Source organism: Salarias fasciatus, chromosome 3 (assembly GCF_902148845.1).
Source record: "Salarias fasciatus chromosome 3, fSalaFa1.1, whole genome shotgun sequence".
Lineage (NCBI taxonomy): Eukaryota > Metazoa > Chordata > Actinopteri > Blenniiformes > Blenniidae > Salarias > Salarias fasciatus.
This window is the reverse complement of record NC_043747.1, coordinates 26,589,164-26,613,056: the sequence shown is the minus strand read 5'-3', so window position 1 is coordinate 26,613,056 and position 23,893 is coordinate 26,589,164. Positions and strand designations below refer to the sequence as shown.

General features: G+C 46.1%; 2 protein-coding genes across 3 annotated transcripts in view; one reads left to right on the top strand and one right to left on the bottom strand.

Annotated features, from left to right (window-relative positions):
• LOC115380944 (NACHT, LRR and PYD domains-containing protein 14-like) overlaps positions 1 to 23,893 on the bottom strand; it is a 148,769-nt gene that overhangs the window by 118,073 nt on the left and 6,803 nt on the right. The gene's annotated exons all lie outside the window — the stretch shown is intronic.
• Positions 1,020 to 23,784, top strand: LOC115380901 (FH2 domain-containing protein 1-like). Of its 2 annotated transcripts, none has more exons than XM_030082200.1 (14): positions 1,020 to 1,150; positions 10,714 to 11,094; positions 11,899 to 12,069; positions 12,178 to 12,239; positions 12,998 to 13,100; positions 13,169 to 13,254; positions 13,416 to 13,516; positions 14,154 to 14,224; positions 14,947 to 15,054; positions 16,444 to 16,514; positions 16,631 to 16,748; positions 17,062 to 17,226; positions 18,943 to 19,035; positions 19,124 to 23,784. In XM_030082200.1, exons 2-14 carry the CDS (start codon positions 10,855 to 10,857, stop codon positions 21,389 to 21,391), a joined length of 3,657 nt encoding a protein of 1,218 aa, XP_029938060.1. In that variant the 5' UTR covers positions 1,020 to 1,150; positions 10,714 to 10,854; the 3' UTR covers positions 21,392 to 23,784. The 2 variants fall into 2 exon arrangements, with proteins under 2 accessions (XP_029938060.1, XP_029938050.1); XM_030082190.1 differs by having other exon boundaries at positions 18,943 to 19,038.

Sequence of the window (23,893 nt, the reverse complement as noted above, 5' to 3'; positions counted from 1 at the left end):
GAGCTCGTGTGTGTGTGTGTGTGTGTGTGTGTGTGTGTGTGTGTGTGTGTGTGTGTGTGTGTGTCACCTTCGTTAAACTTGTGTATGTGTGTAAAATTAGTCACCCAGCAACACCAACACACAATCTGAATCCACTGTCCGCTCTGTGTGTGTGTCTCTGTGAACTCTTTGTTACAAACATTTCTACAGCACAATGCAACACACACACACACACACACACACACACACACACACACACACACACGCTGGGTCTCCATGGCAGCTGTGTGCTGTTTGGCTGTTTGTTGTGATGAACAGCAGAGCATCTCCAGTTACTCTGGTCCTTTTCTCTAACTGCCACGGTGTGAACGAGCGATACTGAAGGAAACTTCATTTTCTGCACCAGTTTTAAACTTGTTAGAAACACATTTTAAAAAAGCAATAAAAAAAAAAAAAATTAAAAATTGAAAAAAACAACAACATGGCATTTATAAAATATATACCAATGTGAAAGAAAGAAAAAATATTTAACAAAACTTTTAAAATGAACATTTCAAAAATAAAAAAGCATTAAAGAGCATTAAAAAGAAATATCTCTGCTGCTCCTCCTTGTGGTCTGCTGGTTGTCTCTGTCAGTCACCTTGGCCACCCTGGTGGTCTTTGGTGGTCCCCCTGTTGGTCTCTCCTGGTCCTCCTGGTGTCTCCTGGTCCTCCTGGTGTCTCCTGGTCCTCTGCTGGTCTTCCTGGTCTGGTCTTCCTGGTCTGTCCTAGTCCTCCTGGTCATAGTCATCCTGGTCTCTCTTGTTCTCTCCTGATCCTCCTGCTCCTACTGGTCCTTCCGGTCCCCATGCTGGTCTCTCCTGGTCCCCCTGCTGGTCCCCCCCTCGTCATGGTCCCCCTGGTCTCTCCTGGTCCCCCTGCTTGTCCCCCTGGTCTTCCCCTCTTCGAGCTTATCTGGACCCAGCACACACTGACAGGTGGGCGTTCCCTCATAATCTGTTCAGCACGCACGCACGCGCAGACGGAGCGTGATCGCCGCCCAGCGCGCGCCGTTCGCTCAGTCAACGCGCGCTGCCGGCGGACGCACGCGGACTTTTAACAGCGTCGCTCTGCGCGAGAATCGGACGTTTTCGGACGGGATTTCGGCACGGTGCAGGACGCGGTCCCCCCGGTGAGTGAACGGCTCGAGGAAAACTCACGCGGAGGCGGTTTTAACGTGGGTCGTATCGTGGGAGAGCCCCGCGGCTCCCCGGGGCTCCCCGCGGCTCTCACCGGGCTCATCAGGCTCCGGGGAAACAGACGCTGCTGCGCGGCGGAGCGTCTCCCACCAGACTCCCTGGAAAATTCGACATTTTTTCAGAAAACGCACAATTCTCCTCCAACGCGTCCGCATATTATTTTTACAATACCTGCTCAGACGCAGGATGAACTCTGCAACATTTCGGCCTGTTTTTATTTCACACTTGAAGCGATGTTAGTGTGTTTAATATGCTCTATTTATTTGTATATTCAGTAAATATGAGGCGCTTCGGGTCGCTACTTTTATTGCAAAGTAACGAGTAAAGTTACTGGATGACCAGGATTTCAAAACTGCTGATCACCAAATATGAGTGTTAATTTCATTTTTTTTTTTTTTTACATAAAACATCCAAAATATTGCAAACATAAAAAAAATCGTTAAAAAACTTCGAAAAAAACAAATGTTAAAAAACATAATATCACAAAACATTAAATACTTTTTGAAAAAAAAAATAAACAAAAATGAAATACATAAAAACAAAAAACGTAAAACTGCCAAATCTTTAAACATTAAAAATTATTTTTTTTAGTTTAAACGTCAAAAAACAAGAAACAAAAACTGACAATAAAGCAATGAGAAAAAACAGTATTAAGAAAATAAAGAAAATATAAAACTTATATTTATATGTACAGAAGTAAATAAACTTTTTTCTCCAGCATTTGAAATAGATTTATATGTCTTGAGATTTGACCTCTGTGACATTTGGGTCTTTTGGTGTCGCGGTTGCCATGGTGACCATGGTGCTTCATGTCTGACCTCTGGTTTTAATTCAGGTACTTCAGCTTTCTTCAGACTTTTGGACATTCAGGATTTATTTTATATACTTAAATATATACCCTGATGAATCTTTATGAAGTATTTCTGATTGTGCCAGTTTTAATTTGACGGCTCCTTTCTGGCGATCCAGTGGATCACTCTACTGAACAATTCTATTAGATTCTCATTCCTAGTGAACATCTCTCCTCTTTGGCTCTCAGTACTGAGTCTTGATGTGTTGATTAGTCGTACATGAACATCCTTCTTGACCAGTATGCACACAGTTCTCTTTAAATTGGTTTTCTGATAGTTCTTTTTTGTGACTTTTATAACTATTTCTTAGCTGGTATTGAATCTTGGCTTTTTTATGGAGTTTTGGCTATTAGTTCCTGATTTATTAGTGCATTAAATACAGTGTGTGTGTGTGTGTGTGTGTGTGTGTGTGTGTGTGTGTGTGTGTGTGTGTGTGTGTGTGTGTGTGTGTGTGTGTGTGTGTGTGTGTCAATGTGTTGTTCCACTGGAGGCCTCATCTTCAAAATGGCTTCAGCCTGAAAGTGTTGAGCAAAGTTGGGAATGCTGATCTGCATGTGACTCCTTGGTTTTCTGTTTTGAAGAGTTTGCTGCAATTCCCAAAAAAACATATTTCATGCTGTCATGTTGAGGAAAAAATGAATTCAATCTGTTTTGCAATCGGGCCTCGTTTACATAACCTCTGAATTTTGTTCCAGAAAAGTTTCAGGTTTTTGTGAAAATGGCAGAAACGATGAAAACAAAGCAGTTCTCATGTTGGTCCACTAGTTGGTGCTGCTGTTTGCTTTGTAATGAAATCACACACATGCTGCAGAGAACAACACACTCTAAGCATTAACAATGGATAACACAGACATTCATATGGACAGAACGCCAGGCTGGGTTGTTATTACAGTGACTGTCAACTAAAACTACCAAGTCCAGGAGGATCAGGACTGGAACCAGGACCAGGAATATATGGACTGGAAGTCATGAATCTCTGGAGGAAAACATAGTTCTGATTGTCCGTCTGCTGACCATGTGTCTTTCAACTCGTCGCTATGGTCAGGACCAGGAGCAGGATCAGGACCAGGAGCAGAGTTTTCACTGTTTCTGTGGAGATCCAGCAAAGCTTTTTCAAAAAAGTAGCATTTTGCTCATTCCCATGGCGACGTTTTCAAAATGTTGCCTTTCCAGTGGTTTGGAGCTCTGTTGTCACGGAAACAGAACCCAAAACCCGTGGTGGCTGGTAGAGCTGTGCGATATTGGAAAACACTGACAATGCAATTTTTTTTTCTGACCCTGTGATGTTTAAGAAAAGTCAGCTTTTAACAAATGATTAACAGAATAAATGAATGATATACAGTTTGATGACTACGTTTAGAACGCCATCTGGTTTATAATGTATTTAAATGAGTCTTGAATAATGACGACATGCTCCACCTGAGATGTTTACCACCAGCCACCACTGCTCAAATTACTGTGACTTCTTGGAATTTAATGGTTTTCTCAGTATTTTCCATTGGCTGACAGCGGAATGTATCTAGGAAGTTTCCTGAAACGTTAACGTCAGTCTGTCAGTGCTGGAGGAGCGTTCACACCTGAGACCAGACAGAAAAAAGAGGAAGAGAAGCAGGCTGTGACTCACATGCTGCTGTGGCAGCTCGCTTTCTCTTTTTTTGATGCTCGGTGTCTAATTAACTTGTGGAGCTCAGGCAGCAGCTCCGGTGTGAAGTCGTCAGGTTGATAATCAGACGCTTCTGGAGGTGATGTTACTGTTCACACCGTCTGCTCTCCGTCAGGCTCTCAGTCTCACGACTCGGCTGGAAACAAGCAGGACGCCGAAGGAAAAACAGCCGATTTGACAGGAAATACTGAGAGAAGCATCCCAGAAGACAAGCTGACGTGAAGCACAGATCCAAGAAACCATAAAGGAGACCGCCATGCGTTTGTCTGCTCACAAAGGAACTGAACCCTGACTAACCCTGCTCCCAGTCCACATTCCCCTGGTCCAGATTCTCCTGGACTTGGTAGTTTGAGTTGACCGTCACTGTAATGACAATCCAACTTGGTGTTCTGTCCATTTGAATGTCCATGTTCTCCATTGTTAAAAGTGCAAAAAGTAAGAATCTTACTATAAAAATAATTAAAAAACTATTCCCATTTGTCACATGTCATAGAAGAAACATTCCCTTTAAACAATCTGTCTTCATCAACAATGTCTTGGTCAAGTTTTTTTTCTTTCGATCTGAGAGTTATGAGCTGGAGCATCTTCATAGCAAGGGTTTAGACCAGGCTTCTACAACCTTTATGACCAACAGAGCCATTTTAGTGATTGTCAAGTCAAGTTGTTCTGGAGCCATTAAGAACATTTAACCATTAAAATGAAGTGAATGCCGCTCGGGAGGCTTCATCCTTGGTTTTGATGAACAAACAAAAACTACATATATATATATATATATATATATATATATATATATATATATATATATACACATATATATGCATTCATGAAGTTCAGAATAGTGAGTATTTACACTGAACCTATGTTTGTGCCTGATTTTAAGAGTTTTGTTTTTCTTTTCAAACTTTTTTGTTAACAGTTTTGAAATTTTAGCTGTTTTAGCAATTTTACCTCTTTTTGAACAGTTTGGTGTGTTTTTTTTTCCTGCCATATTTCATCTTCTTAAGTTGAAAATTGTAGACATTCCAGGTTCTATCATTTCTTTTTTCCCATTTCTTGGGATTTTGTTATTTTTCCCAATTTTACTTAGATAGATGGATAGATAAAACTTTATTAATCTCCCAAGGGAGAAATTCCGGTGTCCAGCAGCACACAGATCATTCACATGCAAATAAATAACAACTTGAACCTTTTTTGAATCCCTTTTGAACCAATAGTGATTAATCTTATAATAATTCAAAAATAAGTCAAATGTTTATTCACGTATCATGTCATGAAGGCTTCATGGAGCCGCTACAGAGGGACTAAAGAGCCAAATGTGGCTCCAGAGCTGCAGGTTGCACACCCCTGGTTTAGACCATCACTACTTGCTGTTTCCTGTAGCCCGTCACTACTTCCTGCTTCTTATAGACTGTCTCATCTTTCTGGTTTCAGAGCCAATCATATGCGAGTTGCCAAGGTTACCAAACGAGCATCGCAGCATTCTGTATTTTACGTTTGCGCTGTCAGTGCGACACCCCTAAAAACTGCTGAACTGTCAAGCTGCAGGACCCTCGCTGAGAGGGAGGGGGGAAGAACACCATGCGATGCAATATTATTTATTTCACTTTTAATGTTTATTGTGTCTCGTTCTCTGCAGTGTGTGTGTGTTTTCATTGCAAAAACAAACAGCAGCGCCAACTAGTGGAGCAACTTGAAACTATGTCATTTTCAAAACCTGCAGAAAATCCCCACACGGTCAGTTCGAGCTTAGTAACAGTAAAAGTAAAAGAAAGTTCCGGAATCAAACCGGGGTTATTACTGCTGTGACAACGAGCTTAAATAAACAGTTAAATCACCTCTGGTTTGTTCTGTTAGTTATCGTGTGTGTGTGTGTGTGTGTGTGTGTGTTGTGTGTGTCTGTTTGTTCTTTCCTGTGTGACAGGGGAGAGGTCAGATGAATTTATTTGTAGTGTCAATATTTGTCAATGGTTCGTGTGTGTGTGTGTGTGTGTGTGTGTGTGTGTGTGTGTGTGTGTGTGTGTGTGTGTGTGTGTGTGTGTGTGTGTGTGTGTGTGTGTGTGTGTGTGTGTGTGTGTGTGTGTGTGTGTGTGTGTGTGTGTGTGTGTGTGTGTGTGTGTCAGTCTCGTGAAACTTCCTCTCTCATCCCGATTATTGTTAAGTTTTCTGGAATCGCTGTATTTATTGAAACATGTTCATGTTGTTCCAGAGCTTCACAACGACTGTTTTTTAAAACTATTTCACCTGTTCGACGAACTGGAGTACAAATGAATGAAATCTGGAAAATAGAACACAAAACAAGTCTACCGGTCTGTTTCTGGTTTGATATTAAACTTTAGCAGGAACATGGATGGGTCACGTTCAGGTCTTCATTCAGCCAAACGTCTGAAATATGAAGAAAGTTCATCTTCTGTGAGTCAGTATGTTTTGAATAAGACAGGGGCTGGTTGAGCAGTCGTCTCTGGGATGAAAGGTTGCAGGTTTGATTCCTTCTCTCCCTTTTTTCCACATGTGGGCGTGTGTCTTTGAGCAAGACGTGGAACCACGAACTGCTGCCAGTGGACACAGTGAGGTCCTGCATGGCGGCTGTGTGAATGTGATGGACATTGTGAAGAGTTTAGATCACTGCTGAAATGAGCTACAGAAGTGAAATCTATTGAGCATTTGAGGGACTGTCAACTGTAAAAGTCCAAGATGATACGGACGGAGACCAGGAGAGTATGAACCAGGACCAGCAGAATGTGGACTGGGCGTCATGAGGCTCTGGATCGTCCTGGTCGTGGAACAGTGGACCAGCTCTATACCCTCCATAGGGTGCTCGAGGGTTCGTGGGAGTTTGCCCAACCAGTCCACATGTGTTTTGTGGATTTGGAGAAGGCATTCGACCGTGTCCCTCGTGGTGTCTTGTGGGGGGTGCTCCGGGAATACGGAGTCCGGGGCCCCTTGTTAAGGGCCGTCCGGTCTCTGTATGACCGGAGTAGGAGTCTGGTCCGCATTGCCGGCAGTAAGTCGGACCTGTTCCCAGTGCATGTTGGACTCCGGCAGGGCTGCCCTTTGTCACCGGTTCTGTTCATAATCTTCATAGACAGAATTTCTAGGTGCAGCCAGGGGCTGGAGGGGGTCCGGTTCGGGAACCACAGGATTTCATCTCTGCTTTTTGCAGATGATGTTGTCCTGTTGGCTTCATCGAACCCGGACCTACAGCATGCACTGGGGCGGTTTGCAGCCGAGTGTGAAGCGGCAGGGATGAGGATCAGCACCTCCAAATCCGAGGCCATGGTCCTCGACCGGAGGAAGGTGGCTTGCCCCCTCCAGGTTGGTGGAGAGACCCGAGCCCAAGTGGAGGAGTTCAAGTATCTTGGGGTCTTGTTCACGAGTGGGGGACGGATGGAGCGTGAGATTGACAGGCGGATTGGTGCAGCGGCTGCAGTGATGCAGTCGTTGTATCGGTCCGTCGTGGTGAAGAAGGAGCTGAGCCGAAAGGCGAAGCTCTCGATTTACCGGTCAATCTACGTTCCCACCCTCACCTATGGTCATGAGCTTTGGGTCATGACCGAAAGGACAAGATCCCGGATACAAGCGGCTGAAATGAGCTTCCTCCTTAGGGTGGTTGGGCGCTCCCTTAGAGATAGGGTGAGGAGCTCAGTCACCAGGGAGGAGCTCGGAGTAGAGCTGCTACTCCTCCACATCGAGAGGAACCAGCTGAGGTGGCTCGGACATCTGTTTAGAATGCCTCCTGGACGCCTCCCTAGGGAGGTGTTCCGGGCATGTCCCACTGGGAGGAGACCCCGGGGAAGACCCAGGACACACTGGAGAGACTATGTCTCTCGGCTGGCCTGGGAACGCCTTGGGATCCTCCCAGAGGAGCTGGAGGAAGTGTCTGGGGACAGGGAAGTCTGGGCATCCCTGCTGAGACTGCTGCCCCCGCGACCCGGCCCCGGATAAGCGGTAGAAAATGGATGGATGGATGGATGTTTTACATTTAAATAACTATTACAAATGAAACTTAATTTATATGCTCGGTTATATGTTCTATAATACGCTCGTTCTCTTGTCCTGTTGAGCATATTAGAAGATGGCCGTTGGATGCAAGTGTTGGACTCAAGTCGAGACGGTTTCTTTAAAAAGAGCCTTGGAAGAACTGGATGTAATGAAAAGAACAGGAGGAAAATGTGAATCTTTATAAAGCTGTAGTGCCAAAGTTATTCGGATGTAAATTAGCCTTGTGGCTATGATCCGGCATATTTACGCCTGTTATTGTCTGGCAATGCAGATGTTTATTCATGTGCACTGTCCCTATCAAATAAATAATAAACTGGAATTTGGCACTCAGAGAGCGCAGACCTCCACCACAGCTCAAATCAGTCACCAACAACCATAAGAACACCATATATAATAAAACCACATTGTGATCAGGGGTGTGATCGGAGCGGAGCGCTGCAGTGTGCGGTGCCTCTCTCTGTCATCCTCTCTCCCTGTGTGTGTGTGTGTGTGTGTGTGTGTGTGTGTGTGTGTGTGTGTGTGTGTGTGTGTGTGTGTGTGTGTGTGTGTGTGTGTGTGTGTGTGTGTGTTTATGTGAAAAGGAAAACCAAAAAGCAACATAATTTGTTATTTTACTTGATTTTAATTTGAAAATTGACCAGATTCTCTCGTATTTTCTGTTCCCGACTTCCTGTCTGGTGCGATCTGCTCTGTCCAGCTTTACAACTGGCGGGACACGGTGCGAGACTTGCAGAAAAAATAGAGAGGAGCGGAGCGGCCGCGTCAGAACCGTCAGATAGGTTAACAGGGGCACCGACCTGAAAGTCGGTGCTCGGCGCTTCCACTTCCGCATCGGAAGCGGCGCGTCCTGTGTGAACCAGGCGTTTGTCGCCCCCTGTCGGCAGGCCTGCCCAACCATGTGAAAGACTCCCTATCTCTCAATGATAAAGAATCCTTTAAAAAATTCCTGGATCCAGACAGTGATCCGGATCATCACCAAAATTTTATGGATTCTAAGTTAGCCCAAGACCCACTTTTCCACAGAGTTTCATTGCAATCTGTCCTTTACTTTTTCCGGGATCTTGCTAACAAACCAACCAACCAACAAACCAACAAACCGACGTGATTACATAACCTCCTGGTGGAGGTTATAAATAAATTCAATGTAAGAAAGATGCGGGAAGAGGAGTTTTGAAAAATCCTATGAACATGAAAAAGTTGATGAAAGGCTGAAAAAAGTTTCAAAGGTTGAAATGACTTCCTGTTGACGTAAATAAGTCACGACCAATGTCAAAAGTGCCCGAAGGCTCATGTTCTCCACTTAGTAGCTAGCATTCCCACGCTAGCATCAAGCACTTTCATGCAAGAGGTGATTATTCAGCTAGCTACTGGCATTTGTGATTTAGCATTTCCAGGCTAACTGATTGCATCTATAAGACGAGTGTTGAGGATTTGAGGATGAATGAACAGTCGCTCGCTTGTAGAAATAATAAGTGTATTTTTATGCAGGTCAGTCGTTTTCTCAGCTCTGTAGCAGTTAGCATTCCCAGGCTGACAGGCAGCATCGCTGGACTAAAGACTGGGCTCCCCTCATTTACGGTTGAAGCGCTGCGTGTGAACCGGGTCAGTGGGCGAGGCCCGACGACCAGCGCTCTCTGAAGTCCCGTGATTGGACGACGATGACGTCGCTCCGGTTTATAGAAGGAGAGTGAAGTTTGTGAAAGAGGAGTCAACACACGCACACACACACACACACACACAGTGACCCAGTTCCGTTGTCCACCTCGTAAACAAACTGTCATTGTTTGCAGTGTTTACAGTGTTTACAGGCACCAGGTCACCAGACTCCACTGAAAATCCTCCCGACTTCATGTTTGACTTCCTGTTTCAGTGACAAACGCAGCTAACATAGCAAACTAAACTAACGCTTCAGCTCTTTTTCTGTGTGTTTGTGTGTGTGTGTGTGTGTGTGTGTGTGTGTGTGTGTGTGTTCACAAAAGCAACTCATTCTACACTTTTAAGATTCTTGAATTCAGACATTCTTCAAGTTCGCACACATTGGAAAACTTCTAACAGACTCCTGAACTTCTGACAGATTCTAGAACTCCGAAGCACTCTGGAACTGACATATTCAAACTCAGGTTTAGAGAATTCTGCAGGGTTCTCCTACTTTGATATGTTCTGGAACTTAGACAATGTAGAAGTTGAAAACGGTCTAGAAATTTCGAGATATTCTTGAAGACAGACTTTAGTCATGAAGGTTCTGTCTGTTGTTACCTCAGTGCTTTGAGTTTTAAAGAGTGATTCCACAATGAAGGGTGTAGTTGGAACAGCGTCATCTCGCATCACACACACCTGGTCATTAGTATAGCTGAGTTGAACATTTGCCGCCAGAAACGTGGTTGTGTGAGACGAGGTGACGTGACACTCTGACTTCCAACCGTTCATCTTTATTTCATCGCTGCTCATCCACATGAAGGCGCTCCGCTGGCGTCCGGCTTGAATTTTTAATTCATTCAGGAATTTGGTCCAAACACGATGCGAGCCATATATGGATGTCCTGAGCCAGTGTTGAGGAGCTGTTGGATGGATGGGCCCCCTTCCCCTTCATCTGGGTGGGACCCCGGAGGTCTGGGTGGGACCCTGGACCTCTGGGTTCTGACTCCTGGACCGGGGGGATGGTCTGCATCTTATAGCATCTATAATCCGGGACTATCCTGGAATAAGACTAGAACCGTATAAAGTCTTTTACCCCATCATCATGAACCTAAATTAGCAACGATCATTACTTAATTGCTGCAGGACCTGTTCTAAGGTGGTTTGTAGTCAAATTTTGCTAAATGCTAATTCAAGATGTTAGCTTAAGATCACTGGTTATAGTCATGGTACTGCTGGTAACATGACGGGGAGTTGTAGCTTGATTGGACTCGATCCTGGTATTGATTCCCGTGAAGTGAATGTTTTATTTTTCTTTTTAATTTTGGTTTAATCTTTCTCTTTTCAGCTGAGATCTCTTCGTCCTCCTTCGTCGCGGACTGCAATGAGCCGCCTTCATCACGGTGACGCCGCCGCTCGCCATGGTCACCCGTCAACGTGCTGACCGGCCACGCCTCCTCTGCCCTCTTCCGTCCAATCGGCTGCCGGGATGCACGTGATGGGCAGCGTGTCGCCGGACGGTGAGAGCGAGTCACCCGGCCGACCTCCAGCGAGGTCACCAGATGTCCAGACTCCTCCTCCTGCACCTCCTGCTCCACCGCCTCCTCCTCCTCCTCCACCTCCTCCTCCTCTCATGCCGCCCCTCCTTCCAGGCCTGGGAGACCCCGCAGTGGGGCTGAAGAAGAGGAGGGTGAGGAGTTTCTTCTGGAAGACCATACCTGAGGAGCAGGTAGACCCACAACACACCTCACCCCGTCCACTCTCATTCAGGCTGCGTTTCCATGACAACGCGATGCTTTCGTTGCGTTTTGGCTATCTGTTTACATGACAACAACACTCAGAAGCTTGCATTTTCAGTAACTTTGAGCAGGATCTGCTGGTACTGGTCCATGGATCATTTGGTACCAGGCCCACAGAGACAATAGAAAGTTTATTCTGAAAGTGTAATTTCCATGTGCCTGCCTTGAGCTTTATTTTCTAAAATGCCTCACTTTTTCTGGCTCTTATTTATTTTCGTTCATGCATCGTTAAACCCTCATTATGGTGCAGCCGTTCCGCCAATTAATGGTGTTGTGTAAAATCGGTCCGTGGTCCAAAAATAGGTTGGCGTCTAAAAGCTTGTTTAGATGGACACACAAGACAACAATCACAGTTTCTGATATTTGGACCCTATTGATGAGGAATACAGGATTATTTAGCAACTGAATGACTTAGAAATTATTTATTTTATTAATTTCTTATTTTTTTTATCTCAGTAAAACATAGTTAAACAAATCAAATGAAAATGTAATTATGAAATGAATAAAACATTCATACATTAATTTTAAACAAATTATTTTTAAACACATTAAATAAATGTTTAATCATATAAATAGACTGTATTCCTTTATTAATTTAAACAAATTACATAAATTAAATTAATAAATTATAGAGAATTTTTACATTTAAACTAATAGAATAAAAATTAACATTGTTGGGGTTAAAAACATTTGGGAAATTCCTGAAGGGTCCCTGAGAGGAGTGTGTGTTGCAGGTGAGGGGGCGGGCCAATGTGTGGACTCAGGGCGGCGAGCAGCAGCAGTACCAGATCGACGTCCAGACCGTAGAGGAGCTGTTCGGCCACAGCGAGCGGCAGCCCGATGCCGCGGCGCCGCTGAGCAGAGGCGGGAGGACCAGGGGCTCCTTCAGGGAGGCCAAGGAGGAGGTGTGTGTGAGTGTGTGTGTGGTGACAGGGTGGCGTGCGGCTGGTGTTTGTTGAAGGTGTGTGTGGACAGTTTCCACCGTGACCTCAGGATGACCCCCCCTCTGTCAGGTCTCCATACTGGACTCCAAGCGAGGGATGAACGTGGGCATTTTCCTCAAACAGTTCAAGAGGTAAATCTGAAACACACACACACACACACACACACACACACACACACACACACACACACACACACACACCTTGTTGTTTCCCCAGCAGAACAAAATGTTTCAGTCGGTGCTGTGTAAACGTCCTGCGGCCCAACGCCAGCCGGTTCTCCCAGTTTCCAGGTGTCGGGTGTGTTTCCTCGCCCTCGTCCCGAGGTGTGATGGGTAAACAGATGTGGCCCTGCTGGCAGCTTTACTCCATCCAGTCTCATCTCAATCTCTGCGCATCAGGAGTTCCATCCAGAGTGTCCTCATGGCCAGGCATTTTCAAAAGCCTGAGCACTTTCACAATGTTGTTTTCTTCATGAACAGATCTTGAATGTTCTTGCGATTTCCTTGAAAACAGAACCTGATTGTGATCAAAAAGTCTCGTTTTTCTGGTGGACAGAATCATGAAAAAGTTCCCCCGTTTCCATGGAGATGAAGTTAGAACGTTTCCCTAAAGTTGCTTTTTCATTGAGTCTGTTGTCACGTAAACAGACACAAAATTAGAGGAAAGTTTTGCCTCTTTTCTTCAAACCGTCAAAAGTAATGCGCCCTAGAAATGGGAGGTAAGGTATGGGTCCAGACTGCAGTGGAGTGACGTGAAGCTTCGGTTGTGTCAACACGTCGGAACCGACTGCTTACCAAACACTCGGAGAGACATGGAGGCATGAGGGAGCCGCGGAGCGCCGTCACGACACACGGCCGTCTGTATTTATGACTAAACTTCTGTCTCGCAGGCCCAATCAGACCATCATAGAGGACCTTCGCCGTGGCAACAGCGAGGCCTTTGGGGCGGAGCCTCTGAGGGAGCTGCTGAAGCTGCTGCCGGAGACCGAGGAGGTGATGCCACGACGGGACGGGTAACCTTTTGACCTTCACATGAGCGTCTCACCGTCTTTTCTGTGAAGGTGGCGAAGCTGAGAGCGTACCGCGGAGACGTGTCCAAGCTGCCGCTCGCCGATTCCTTCATGCACATGCTCGTCCAGCTGCCCAGGTGAGGACGGGGGGACCAGGTGAACCGGAATCGAACATGGCGCTGAGAGTTCAGAGCTGAACGGCTGCCGCGGTTTAAGCTAACGGAGCCAGAGGTCCTCAGGAAGTGCAGATGGACCGTAGTGTTTCTTTGGAAACGTGTTGCCTGTCGTCTGTTCCCAGCTACCCGGTCCGCATCGAGTCCATGCTGCTGAAGGAGGACTTCCCCTCGGCCGTGGAGGTCATGAAGCGCGACATTCAGATCCTTCGCTCCGCCGCCAGAGGTGACCAGCTGCCAGCGGCGGCACCACACCCAACGCCGTCCAGGCTTCACGCCATCTCAGGATGATGAGGAGCTCCTCCTCCTCCTCTTCCTCCTGCTCCTCTTCCTCCTCAACCTTCTCTTCCTCCTCCTGCTCTTTCTGATCCTTCTTTTGTTCTTCCTCCTCCTGTTCCTCCTTTTCTTCTTCCTCTTCCTCCTGCTCCTCTTTCTTCTCCTCTCTTCTTCTTCCTCGTCCTCCTCCTGCGTTTCTTCCTCCCCATCTTCCTCTTCATCTCTATCCTCTTCCTCCTCCTCCTTCCTCCTCCTGTTCCCCCACCTCCTTTTCTCCCTCTCCCTCCTCCTGCTCTTCCGCCTTCTCCTCTCTTCTTCTTCCTCCTCCTCCTCCTTGTGGCTTTTTCCCTCCCCATCTTCCTCTCTGTCTCCTCCCTCCTCCTCCTCCTCTTCCTCCTCCATCACCTGTAGTATTTTTAGCAGTGTGTGTGTGAACTTGTTAATGAATCCTCTTCATGTCAGCAGATCACTTTGAGTCTTCTGAGCTTCTTTTCTTGTGCATTCTTCCTTTTCCTCTGACAACATGCTTTTTCCAGCCGTTCGCTGTTTTTCTTCAGCGTGACGTTTCTTCTGTTTCCTCCCTGCAGAGCTGATGTGTTGCGAGGAGCTCCATGCCGTTCTCCACCTGGTGCTGCAGGCCGGAAACATCCTCAATGCGGTGAGTTGGAGAAGGAACGGCTTGAATGATTGAATGAGGGAGCGATTCTTCCTGAACGCAGTCTGGCTTCCAGCTGCTAGATTTCCCTTCAGGCTGCTCGGCGAGCCTCATTCAGCTCTGCTCACGCTGCGATCTTCATCACCCATTAAGACTGGCGAGAAATGAGGAGGAACGCCAGATAATGAAACAAAAGCTGAGAGAAATCCACAACACAGTTAAAAATAACAGCCTGACGCGCCTTTAGGAGGGGAAGGAGGGAAAGAAAGGAAGGAGCAGCATGTAAAAGGATGAGAGAAGAGAAAGAAGGCTTGATAAGAGACAATAGATGAGGAAAGAGATAAAATAGGATGACAAAGGATGAGAAAAGAGACAAAAAAGGATGAAGAAGAGCTGAAAAGGGATGAATAGAGAAAAAGATGGAAAAAGAGACAAAGGATCAGAAAAGAGATGAAAATAAAAGATAAAATCAAGTACAAGAGGGAAAGAGAAAAGAAAAAAATTAACCATAAAAAGAGGGTGGCAGAGAAAAAAATGAAAGAGGGAAAAAAGGGGGAGAAGGAAGTAAATGGAAAAACTTTAGAAACAGAAATACACAAACACCAGTGTGTTTCTGCAGATACAGGAACACAAGATACAAACACTACGTGTGTGTGTGTGTGTGTGTGTGTGTGTGTGTGTGTGTGTGTGTGTGTGTGTGTGTGTGTGTGTGTGTGTTTTTACAGGGAGGCTATGCCGGCAATGCGGTGGGCTTCAAGCTGTCGTCGCTCCTCTCTCTGGCCGACACCAAGGCCAACAAGCCGGGCATGAACCTGCTGCACTTCGTCGCTCTGGTCAGAGAAATGACATCTGGTGCTCATCACCATTTAGGGTTTCCAGTGAAAACACAAAACAACAAACAAACAACAGCAACAACTAGTGGATCAACGTACAAAGTTTGTAGTGTTTCGGCTGTTGCATTGGAAACACGGAACTTCTCTCAAACTAAATTGCAAAGACGAATCATTTTCACTTGAAACAGGAAACAAGGTCTGACTTTTTTTTTGTGTTTGCAATCTGGACATTCTTTGTGTTTTCATGCTTTTGTCCAAAGCAACATACAACACAAGCAAGAATTCAGACATAAGGAATTCAGACAAACTTATTGATTAAACGTGATGTCCCTCCCCCGGGAATCACAAACAGAAAATCAAAACAAAATAAACTAATATCAAATGATCATAAACCAACAAGATATATCCTTTTTCTATAAGTAATCTGCAGCAAATAGAAGTAGATAAATAGCTAGGGGAGCCTGAAAAATGACATGACATTGCACACACCACGCATCTAGAGGCTAAAGAAAATCTCCCAAGGTACAGGACAGTTTTTGATTTGTGTGCATTATAACTCTTAAACAGAAATGTGCACAAAGAATCACAGACACAAAGTGATCACCCTGTCTGTGAACCGATCACTCACAGTGCAGATGCACAGTGGAGCTGGGGAGCATCTATTTGGGACTGAACCGCTGCTGGTTCTGCGTGTCACCCATATCAGTATCTGAAATAATTCCTACCATAGCCTCCAGGCGATGACACAATCCGGCCGTCCCACATGAAACAAATAATTATGAGAGAATGGTGGCGATGTCTTCAGTCCTGGTGTGACCTGCTCACCCTGCTCACGCATTGGACAGGACTAAAAACGCAGACATCCTCCATAATTATTCCAAATAATTTTAATAGAATTTGTATTTCTTGAGTGGTTTTGTGTATCTTTAATGTGGCCAACACTCTGGAACAGGGCCAGGGTGGGGTTGAAAGTCAGCCCGGGAGCTTCATTTGGAGACGCCGGCCCCTAATAGACCCCCACCGGCGCAGTACCCAAGTGTGGGTACTGCGCCTGTCAGACAAATGAGCACCAGACGGGATGCGTCATCCAAGCTGAATCTGTCGACACCTCCCCCGGGTGCACAGCCCCTCAATCTTGGCATAATCGGAGTTAACAGGCCAACAAAAATGCCAGTTTTGGTTTTGTTCGTCTTGCACCTCTCCAAGTTACCGCTGTGCGACCCTTCACCACCCTGCGCTGTGCTGTTGAAATAGAGCGCTTACTGTTTCTGTCAGGTCACTTCTGGTCTCCAGGTCGTTTATCGACCTCAGTCTCAGTTCACTTCCTGTCTCCTTGTCATTAACTGCCCCTTGTGGTTCCATTTCCTTGACTTGTCCTTCGTCCTTCAGGAAGCTCAGAAAAAAGACCAGAAGCTTCTGGAGTTTCCTCTCAAGCTGCATCACATCCAGGCAGCAGCCAGGTGAGACACCGTCCACACTCCATATCTATCCGTTTCCTTGCGAGGCAGTGCCCTCCGCTGTGACGAGTTTTATCCAAGCTCAAGACATGACGCAGGTACGTTTTTTTCTTTTTGAGGATCTCTGTGGAAACGCTGGATGCAGAGCTGCAGTGGCTCACATCCCGCACGCGCTCAGTGGAGGAGAGTGTCCAGACGGACTCCGAACTTCTGCAGCAGCTGGAGCACTTTCTGCAGGTAACACACACACACACACACACACACACACACACACACACACACACACACATACACACACACACACACACACACACACACACACACACACACACACACACACAGGTATCGGATGACTACTGCTTACTTTTGGCTTTTCTGTAGTTCTTTTTCTAGGTGTTTTGAGGTGGAGTTCTGAGCGTTTTTCAACAGTTGCATTTTCAGTTGCTGCAAGTACGTTGTCATGTAAACTGTGCCTTAGTTTATCATTTGTGTGTGTGTGTGTGTGTGTTTGTGCACGTGTGTGTGTGTGTGTGCATGTGCTTCCTCTCAGTGTGCCACGGCATCGCTGAGCGCGCTGCGCGGCAGCCGGCAGCACCTGAAGATGGAGGGCAGCGAGCTGGTTGACTTCTTCTGTGAGGACCGAAACACGTTCAGACTGGACGACTGCTTCACCATCTTCCACACCTTCTGCTCCCGCTTCACCCAGGCCGTCAAGGTACTGGATTCTCAGGTGTCTCAGGCTGTTGAGGGATGATCGTTTAGCAACAGAGCAACTCTAAATCCACTGATTACAACGCTTCATATGCTTAAGAGAGCGACCGGGGAGTTGGGGGACCGGGGACCGGGGAGCAGGAAATAGCAGCAATATCACTTTATCCTCCATTAATTACCCAATTGTATCATATTGTGTCTCATTTAGCCTACTTTGGTGATTTTAACTCGGTTTAGCAGAGTTTTTCTAGCCTCGTAAACCAGCCCCGCCCACTCCTCATCCACATTTGGATTTATTAGCTGGGGTGGGTCTGGGGACAATCCAATAGAAAGAGAATGCGGCTCGGCCATGAAACGGCCGAGCCAATCAGCGTTGCCACTTTTTGTTTTCAAATATTTTTGGCGAATTCCAGCAGCTAAACCGGAAGTGATGTCATCACTGAGTGTAGCGGAGATTACAGACTTTAACCATCGTCTGAAAGCTGCAATAAGTAAAGTTACAGCAAAAATACCAAGGATTACAACAATCAAGCAAGAGCAAGAGTCTGCGCCTGGTGAGTTTCTAACAGGAAAAAGACGTTTTTGCGTGTCTTTGCGTGTAGAGAAGCGAGAGCGAAAGAGCTAAAGCTAACCCTTAAAGAAGCTAACGCATTTTGATGACGTATTTGTTTTGAAGCACTGATTTGCTGAAGTGCGTTGTCAGTCAAAGGAGTAGCCAACGCCCCCTGCACCGAGTTTGCATTGGCTTGTTCCCAGACCCACCCCAGCTACTAAATCCAAATGTGGATGTGGGTCTGGTTTACGAGGCTAGAGTTTTTCTGCCTTTGGGCCTCAATGTACACACATTGCTACTGATATCTGTTGCCATGTGGTCACAGACAGAAGTACAACCGACTGTGCTTTTAAAAAACATTTAAATACCTTTGTACGTGGAATGCACTGTCATCAATACCAGTATCGGGTATTAGCTCTGATAATGCACAGAGTAGTTGTACTGGAAAAAAGTTCCCCAATATAATTTGGCAAGTGTCACATGAAGTCTGCTGTCAACAGTGTTGCCCGCCATGTCAAGAGGAGGAGAAAGATAGTTGGTACAACACTAGTAACTTAATTGGCAGATACATTTGGAGCAGCAGAGTTAAAGCAATGTCGCTCATTAGCTTACCTGCTCAGTATGTGCTACATGCTACATGCTAAAGAGTTTCTGGGCTCATACACCAGTGATGCTACATGTCAAGCATGAATTAAGTCTGACTGATACACTCATCAACAGTGAGCTCGGTCCCTTGGTCTACAATCTACAGTACACACAGCTCAGTGTGTAGATAGACGCTACGCTATGCTAACTGTAGACTGTGAGGTGGGTCGCTGCAATGTATAGCATTCACACATCATTTGTATATCAAGTATAAACTAGGGTTTATGGCATTCAATAAGTACTCATATCAATAATTAGTATCCTCAAGTAGCTAAAGGTTACTCCTACTCCTTAAAAAAAAAATGCGGTATCGAAGCATCCCTACTTATAAATGATCTTTAAGGACATTTCGAATTAAATGACCTGCAGACATGGAGTGAAGTCACATGATCATCAGACAATAACAGGCTTTTCTGTAATGATGAATTTGCTGCCGTCAGTGGGTTGAAGAACAGACGGTGACGAAGTGGTTAGCTCTCTTGATTTAGACCACAGTTAAATTGGTAATGTTTCTCTTTGAAGGAGAACATGGAGAGAGAGGCCAAGGAGGCAGCTCGCCGCCGGCGAATTCAGGAGCTGGAGGAGCAAAAGAGGCACTCCTGGGCAGGAGGCGAGGTGGTAGGAGGACAAACTTTTGGCCAAGCTCCAGAAAACTCTAAAATAAACTGTTGGATTGAATTTATACTGTGCTGTCCTGTCTTAGGTGGGCGGAGCCTTTGGGTTTCGCTGCAGCAGCGAGACAGACATGTCAACGGCTGTGTCACGACAGGAAGAGGCCGGGCTGCTGGTGGAGCTCCTTGCCGCTAAGCCTCGTCCACGCTCGCCCATCAACCCCTCCCAAAGTCCCCTGGGGCGCTCAGGAAGCCTCCGACGCTCTCGAAACTCTCCGTCCAGCTCACCTTGTGCCGCCGCTGAGCGAGAACTGAGCACGTTTCTGGAGACGGCAGCCGCCGACCGTAAAGTCCTGGGCGCGGGTCTCCCGTCACCTGAACTTGGACTCATGGCTTCAGGAGTTTCTAACTTGGGGCTTTTGGCCTCGAAAAACACGAACCATGCAACCGCCACATACCTCAGCAAAGACAGTGAGTTTCCAGTGAACAGTCTTGCAAAGAAAATTCCAGGCAATTCTACCTCCGACTCAAACCAGCAATATGACCACAACAACAATGGTAATGAGGGCGGTGGCACGGATTTTAGCCACGTTGCAACAACTTTAATCTCTTCTTCTGCCTTGAATAATAAAACAGCAGGTGGACTGATTGCCTGCAGCAATGAGGAGTTCGTGCACAATGCTGCCATGCCAGCAAACATATCCGTGGTTGTAGAGAAATGCACTCTGGTGCCTGAGCTGAAGGCGTTTGAAAACGACTTTCAACCACTGAGCCTCAACAGAGTTCATTGCAGCAATCTTCACCAAGACAACATGACAATCACCGGCTTAGACAGACAGAAATTAGACCAATCGCAGGTCTCAATGGAGGTCAACATTTCATCACAGAACACAATTGTGCAGCTCACTGAAAGCTCTTCATCATCACAGAAGGAGGACGATGAAGGACAAAATGAAAAGGCAGTGGTGTGGTGTGTCACAGGTGTGTGCGAGACTAATGTGCACAACATACCTTCCCAAAGGGAGGAGGATCAGTGTAGCAGTGACGACAAGGAGTCACAACGATCTTCCTCTGCTCCAGCCCATCGCATACCTTCAGAAACTCAACCAGCCAATGACAAGCCAGTGCCTGTCCCCATCAGCAGCCAACCGGTGCCTGTCTCCCGTTGTGATGACTCCACACTTCCTGTATCCCCACCAGAGTGGCACCCTGCAGATCGCGCTTTGGTCAGTGTGGTGTCGGCTCTCACCACAGACGCCTTGGAGGACGACAAACCACCAGGAGAAGAAGCAACAACATCCACGAATGAGGTGGAGGAGAGGACTGATTCAGCAGAGGTGCCTGAAGAATCAACTCATGAGAGCAAAAACAAGATCACGTTCAGTCAATCAACCAGTGCATCTTTGAATAATGGAAAGTCAAGATTTGCAACTTCATCTAAACCGATCTCCAAGAACCTCCCAACATCTAAAACTGGACCTTCAGCAGTAAAACCTGCAGCTTCAAGCACCCTGACAACAGGCAGACCCAAGGCCATCCGCACTCTCACCACTTCTGAGAATCAGGGCATGAGGAGGGTAGTGCCCATCTCCAAGACCAGCCGAGGAGCTCCTTCCACGGTCAAACGCCCAGAAAAGCCTTCCGGTAGCGCTCGGACATCCTCCAATGTCACAGTGCCCACCACTCCCTCCACCCTTCACAATGCCTCCTCCCGACAAGGGGACAGACCTGCGACTGCGCCGTCATCCCGACGATCCAGCGTCCAAAAGACACCTGACCCCAAGGATTCAAAGAATCAGATTGTTTCAGGTACCCAAGCATCTTCGACGTCAAGACTCAAGACCTCGACGAAAGCCAAACCGGAGCCAGAGGAGAAAATGTGTCGCTCCACACTTCGGGCGCTCTCGCAGGCTCGCGGAGGTAGCGTCAGTGCTCCCGCTACTCCTTTACACAAAGCCTCCACCCCGTCATCATCTGTACTTCCAGGGTTTGCGCGAAGCACTGCCTCCTCCTCTTTCAGACAGACTCGCAACTCCCTTCCACTTTCTCCGTCCTCTCAAACACCAGGTTCCTCTTCCAAGACAGCTGCCTCTCCACCCCCACTTGACGCCTCCTCCGTTTTTACTCGAACTGGATCACTCAGAGTCGCTGCCTCTTCCAGGTCATCGGATCTCAATGATTCCCCTTCCTTGTCCTCTCAGTTGAGGAGGTCCCAGAGCAACAGGTCGTCTCTGCGCTCATTACCCAAAGACTCCCTCGCACCTCCTAAAGGACACCGGAGGAATGACAGCGGCAGCTTCTCAGACAAATCTGCTCCTTCGAGGGATTCGGAGAAAGTCGCCCGGCCAAGCTGGAGATAACAGGAGACATTTGATTTTGGTTTGAACAGTCTGGGCATGTTGATTAGAAATCCTGCTGGAGAGTAAGAAGCTCAAGTCACTTTTGTTTGAGAGAGAAGGAAATTATTTCTCATGGAGGCTTCTTTCCAACATGTGGATTTATGAGCTGTGATTGAAAAGTTCTGTGAGTGTGCACGTAGTCGACAGACACCCTGATATGAGCGGGTCAGTGGCAGATTGCCACAAAACGTTTGTGAAGTGCTTTTACAGAAGCCAAATGAAGGTCTTTGGCGTGGAAAACAGTCCACTCTCCAGGACCAAAGACAACAAGAAGCTTCAGCTACCACAAAGCTTTGATTGCTATTTATAGGGTTGTCCACCAGGGGTCACCAAAGCACTGCTCCAGTGCCTCTGAAGGTCAACACCTGGTGCTAAAGAGATTTAGAGAGTGGAGATTTTCTGACCACACTAAAGTAATTGTCTCAGCTGTGTCTGCACACTGGACTTCTAGGTGAAGTTTTGCAGTTTTCTTCGGACGTAGATGCTTGTGGACCAGGTTGCTCGAGAAATTCATCACCAATCCATGAGAGACAGAGAAAGAGAAATGGCTTTGACTGTGGGAGATACTCAAAGTCCACACAAAAAGACCTTCCTGCTATAAATCAAGAGTGCTCACCACTGCTTCACCCATTGACCCATTGACAGCACCATCTTCATCATTACTGAAAGCCTTTAATTGCTTTAAGATCCTGTGACTTCACTATCTCTCCATGTTTTTCTCTACGTGCCATTTTATTGGAAATGTCTTTAATGATCATTTATAATTAGAGATGCACCAATACCACTTTTTTAAAAGATGGAAGACTGAAATTTAGCAGCTTGCCCATTCCAAGTACTGATACAAGTACTTACTAAATGCCAGTAAGATTTATGCTCCATGCGCTGCTATGTGAAGGCTCTGCGTTGCCATGAACCTTCTCAGACTCTGTGCTGACGCTACGTCAAGTTTCTCATTTTGCACATACTTTCTCCTCCTGTTGTTTTATCAGAACATAATTTACAGTCCATCTTACTTTTGTCATTCTCATTAATATTAAAGAATCTCCTGACTGTGGACATCGCTCGTCCTCTCTCATATATCTGCAGGCAGACTTGCTGATGCAGGATGTCATGTAATGCTCGCCTTGTTGTATTGGGGTGCTTTTTCTGAGGACGAGTATTTTGTGCACTGTTGGACTCAATACTGGTATCAAAAGCGGTCCATCCCTATTTAAAACTTCTTAAAGTCTAAATTTTATGTGTCTCTCTGTGTCGATTGAAGGTGCAATTCAAATGAATTTTAGTAACTTTCTTGGTGCCGTTTGAGATTAACTTCATTCCTGAAAATGACGGGTACATGTCGCTGTTCTCTCAAGAATACAGTATAAGGCCAACAATGCTGATACTGGTAAAATTTCAAAATAGAGAAACAGACAAATACCTGAAAGGACCCACAAATAGATACTTGACTGTTGTTGGAGTTGCTGGTGTATCGAAATTAAACCTGGGCGCAAACTCAAGACGCCTTTTGGACTTTTGTGTTTAACTCGACTAACCAAGCTGAGGAACCTCTGTCCTCCTGAGGCCGAATTGAAGGAGAAAGCATGACGTGATTATGTTGTGCTTATGGTTGCTGAAGGCTTCACCTGGGCTTGTTCCATGACATGTTGAAAGTGTCTGATTCAAACTAAGGCCCTGCTCATATGACAATGTTTCAAATGAAAACGCATTGTTTTTGAATTTCAGAAAAGTTTTGCGTTTGCACTAACGTTTTGAAAACGATGTTCGTTTACATGGAAACGGCTGAAATGATGAACACGGCTTTGCTAGCATGTTGGGCCATTAGTGGGTGCTGTTGGCTGTTTTGGAAATGAAATCACATGGTGGCTGTCAGCTATAAAACTACAAGGACCAGGAGAATCTGGACTGGGACCGGGATGAGGAAAGTCATGACACTCTGGCAGAAAACATTGTTCTTATTGTCCATCTACTGAGCATGTGCACCACAACTAATTACTATAACCATTTCCCGCCATTTCTATGGCAAAGAAGTTGCAATGTTTCGGAAAAGCTGTTTTTTTCCCTCTTTCCATGGATTCTGGGCACTTTCAAAAACTTCCACCTTTGAGATCTGTCTCCGAGCACTGTTCTCATGTAAATGGATACTCAAGACACAGCAAAAGTTTTGCGTTTTCACTTGATATTGTTGTCGGGTCAACGGGCTCTAAGTGTCTGAAAACATCTGATGTGCCAACTTTGCTCATATCAGGACATTTGAGTACTTGTGTATCTCCTATTTATGGATGTATGTGTATAGATGATATTTAATATGTGGATAAAATCTGTCTGCTAATTAAAGTCTTATTTTCCTCAGTGCTCTGCAATCTTCTTCCTCTCTCATTCTCTGGTCTTTAGTGAGAACTGTACAGCCTGACAACCCTCTCAGATCAAGCAACTACAACTTGCTGCCCTCGTGACTTGTCT

Bases quoted from the DNA above. Each gene is read 5' to 3' on its own strand.
- LOC115380901 (XM_030082190.1), top strand. From the start codon at position 10,855: ATGCACGTGATGGGCAGCGTGTCGCCGGACGGTGAGAGCGAGTCACCC. The intron at 13,517-14,153 runs GTGACCAGCTGC...TCCTCCCTGCAG, and splicing joins CCTTCGCTCCGCCGCCAGAG to AGCTGATGTGTTGCGAGGAG. The intron at 17,227-18,942 runs GTACTGGATTCT...TTCTCTTTGAAG, and splicing joins GCTTCACCCAGGCCGTCAAG to GAGAACATGGAGAGAGAGGC.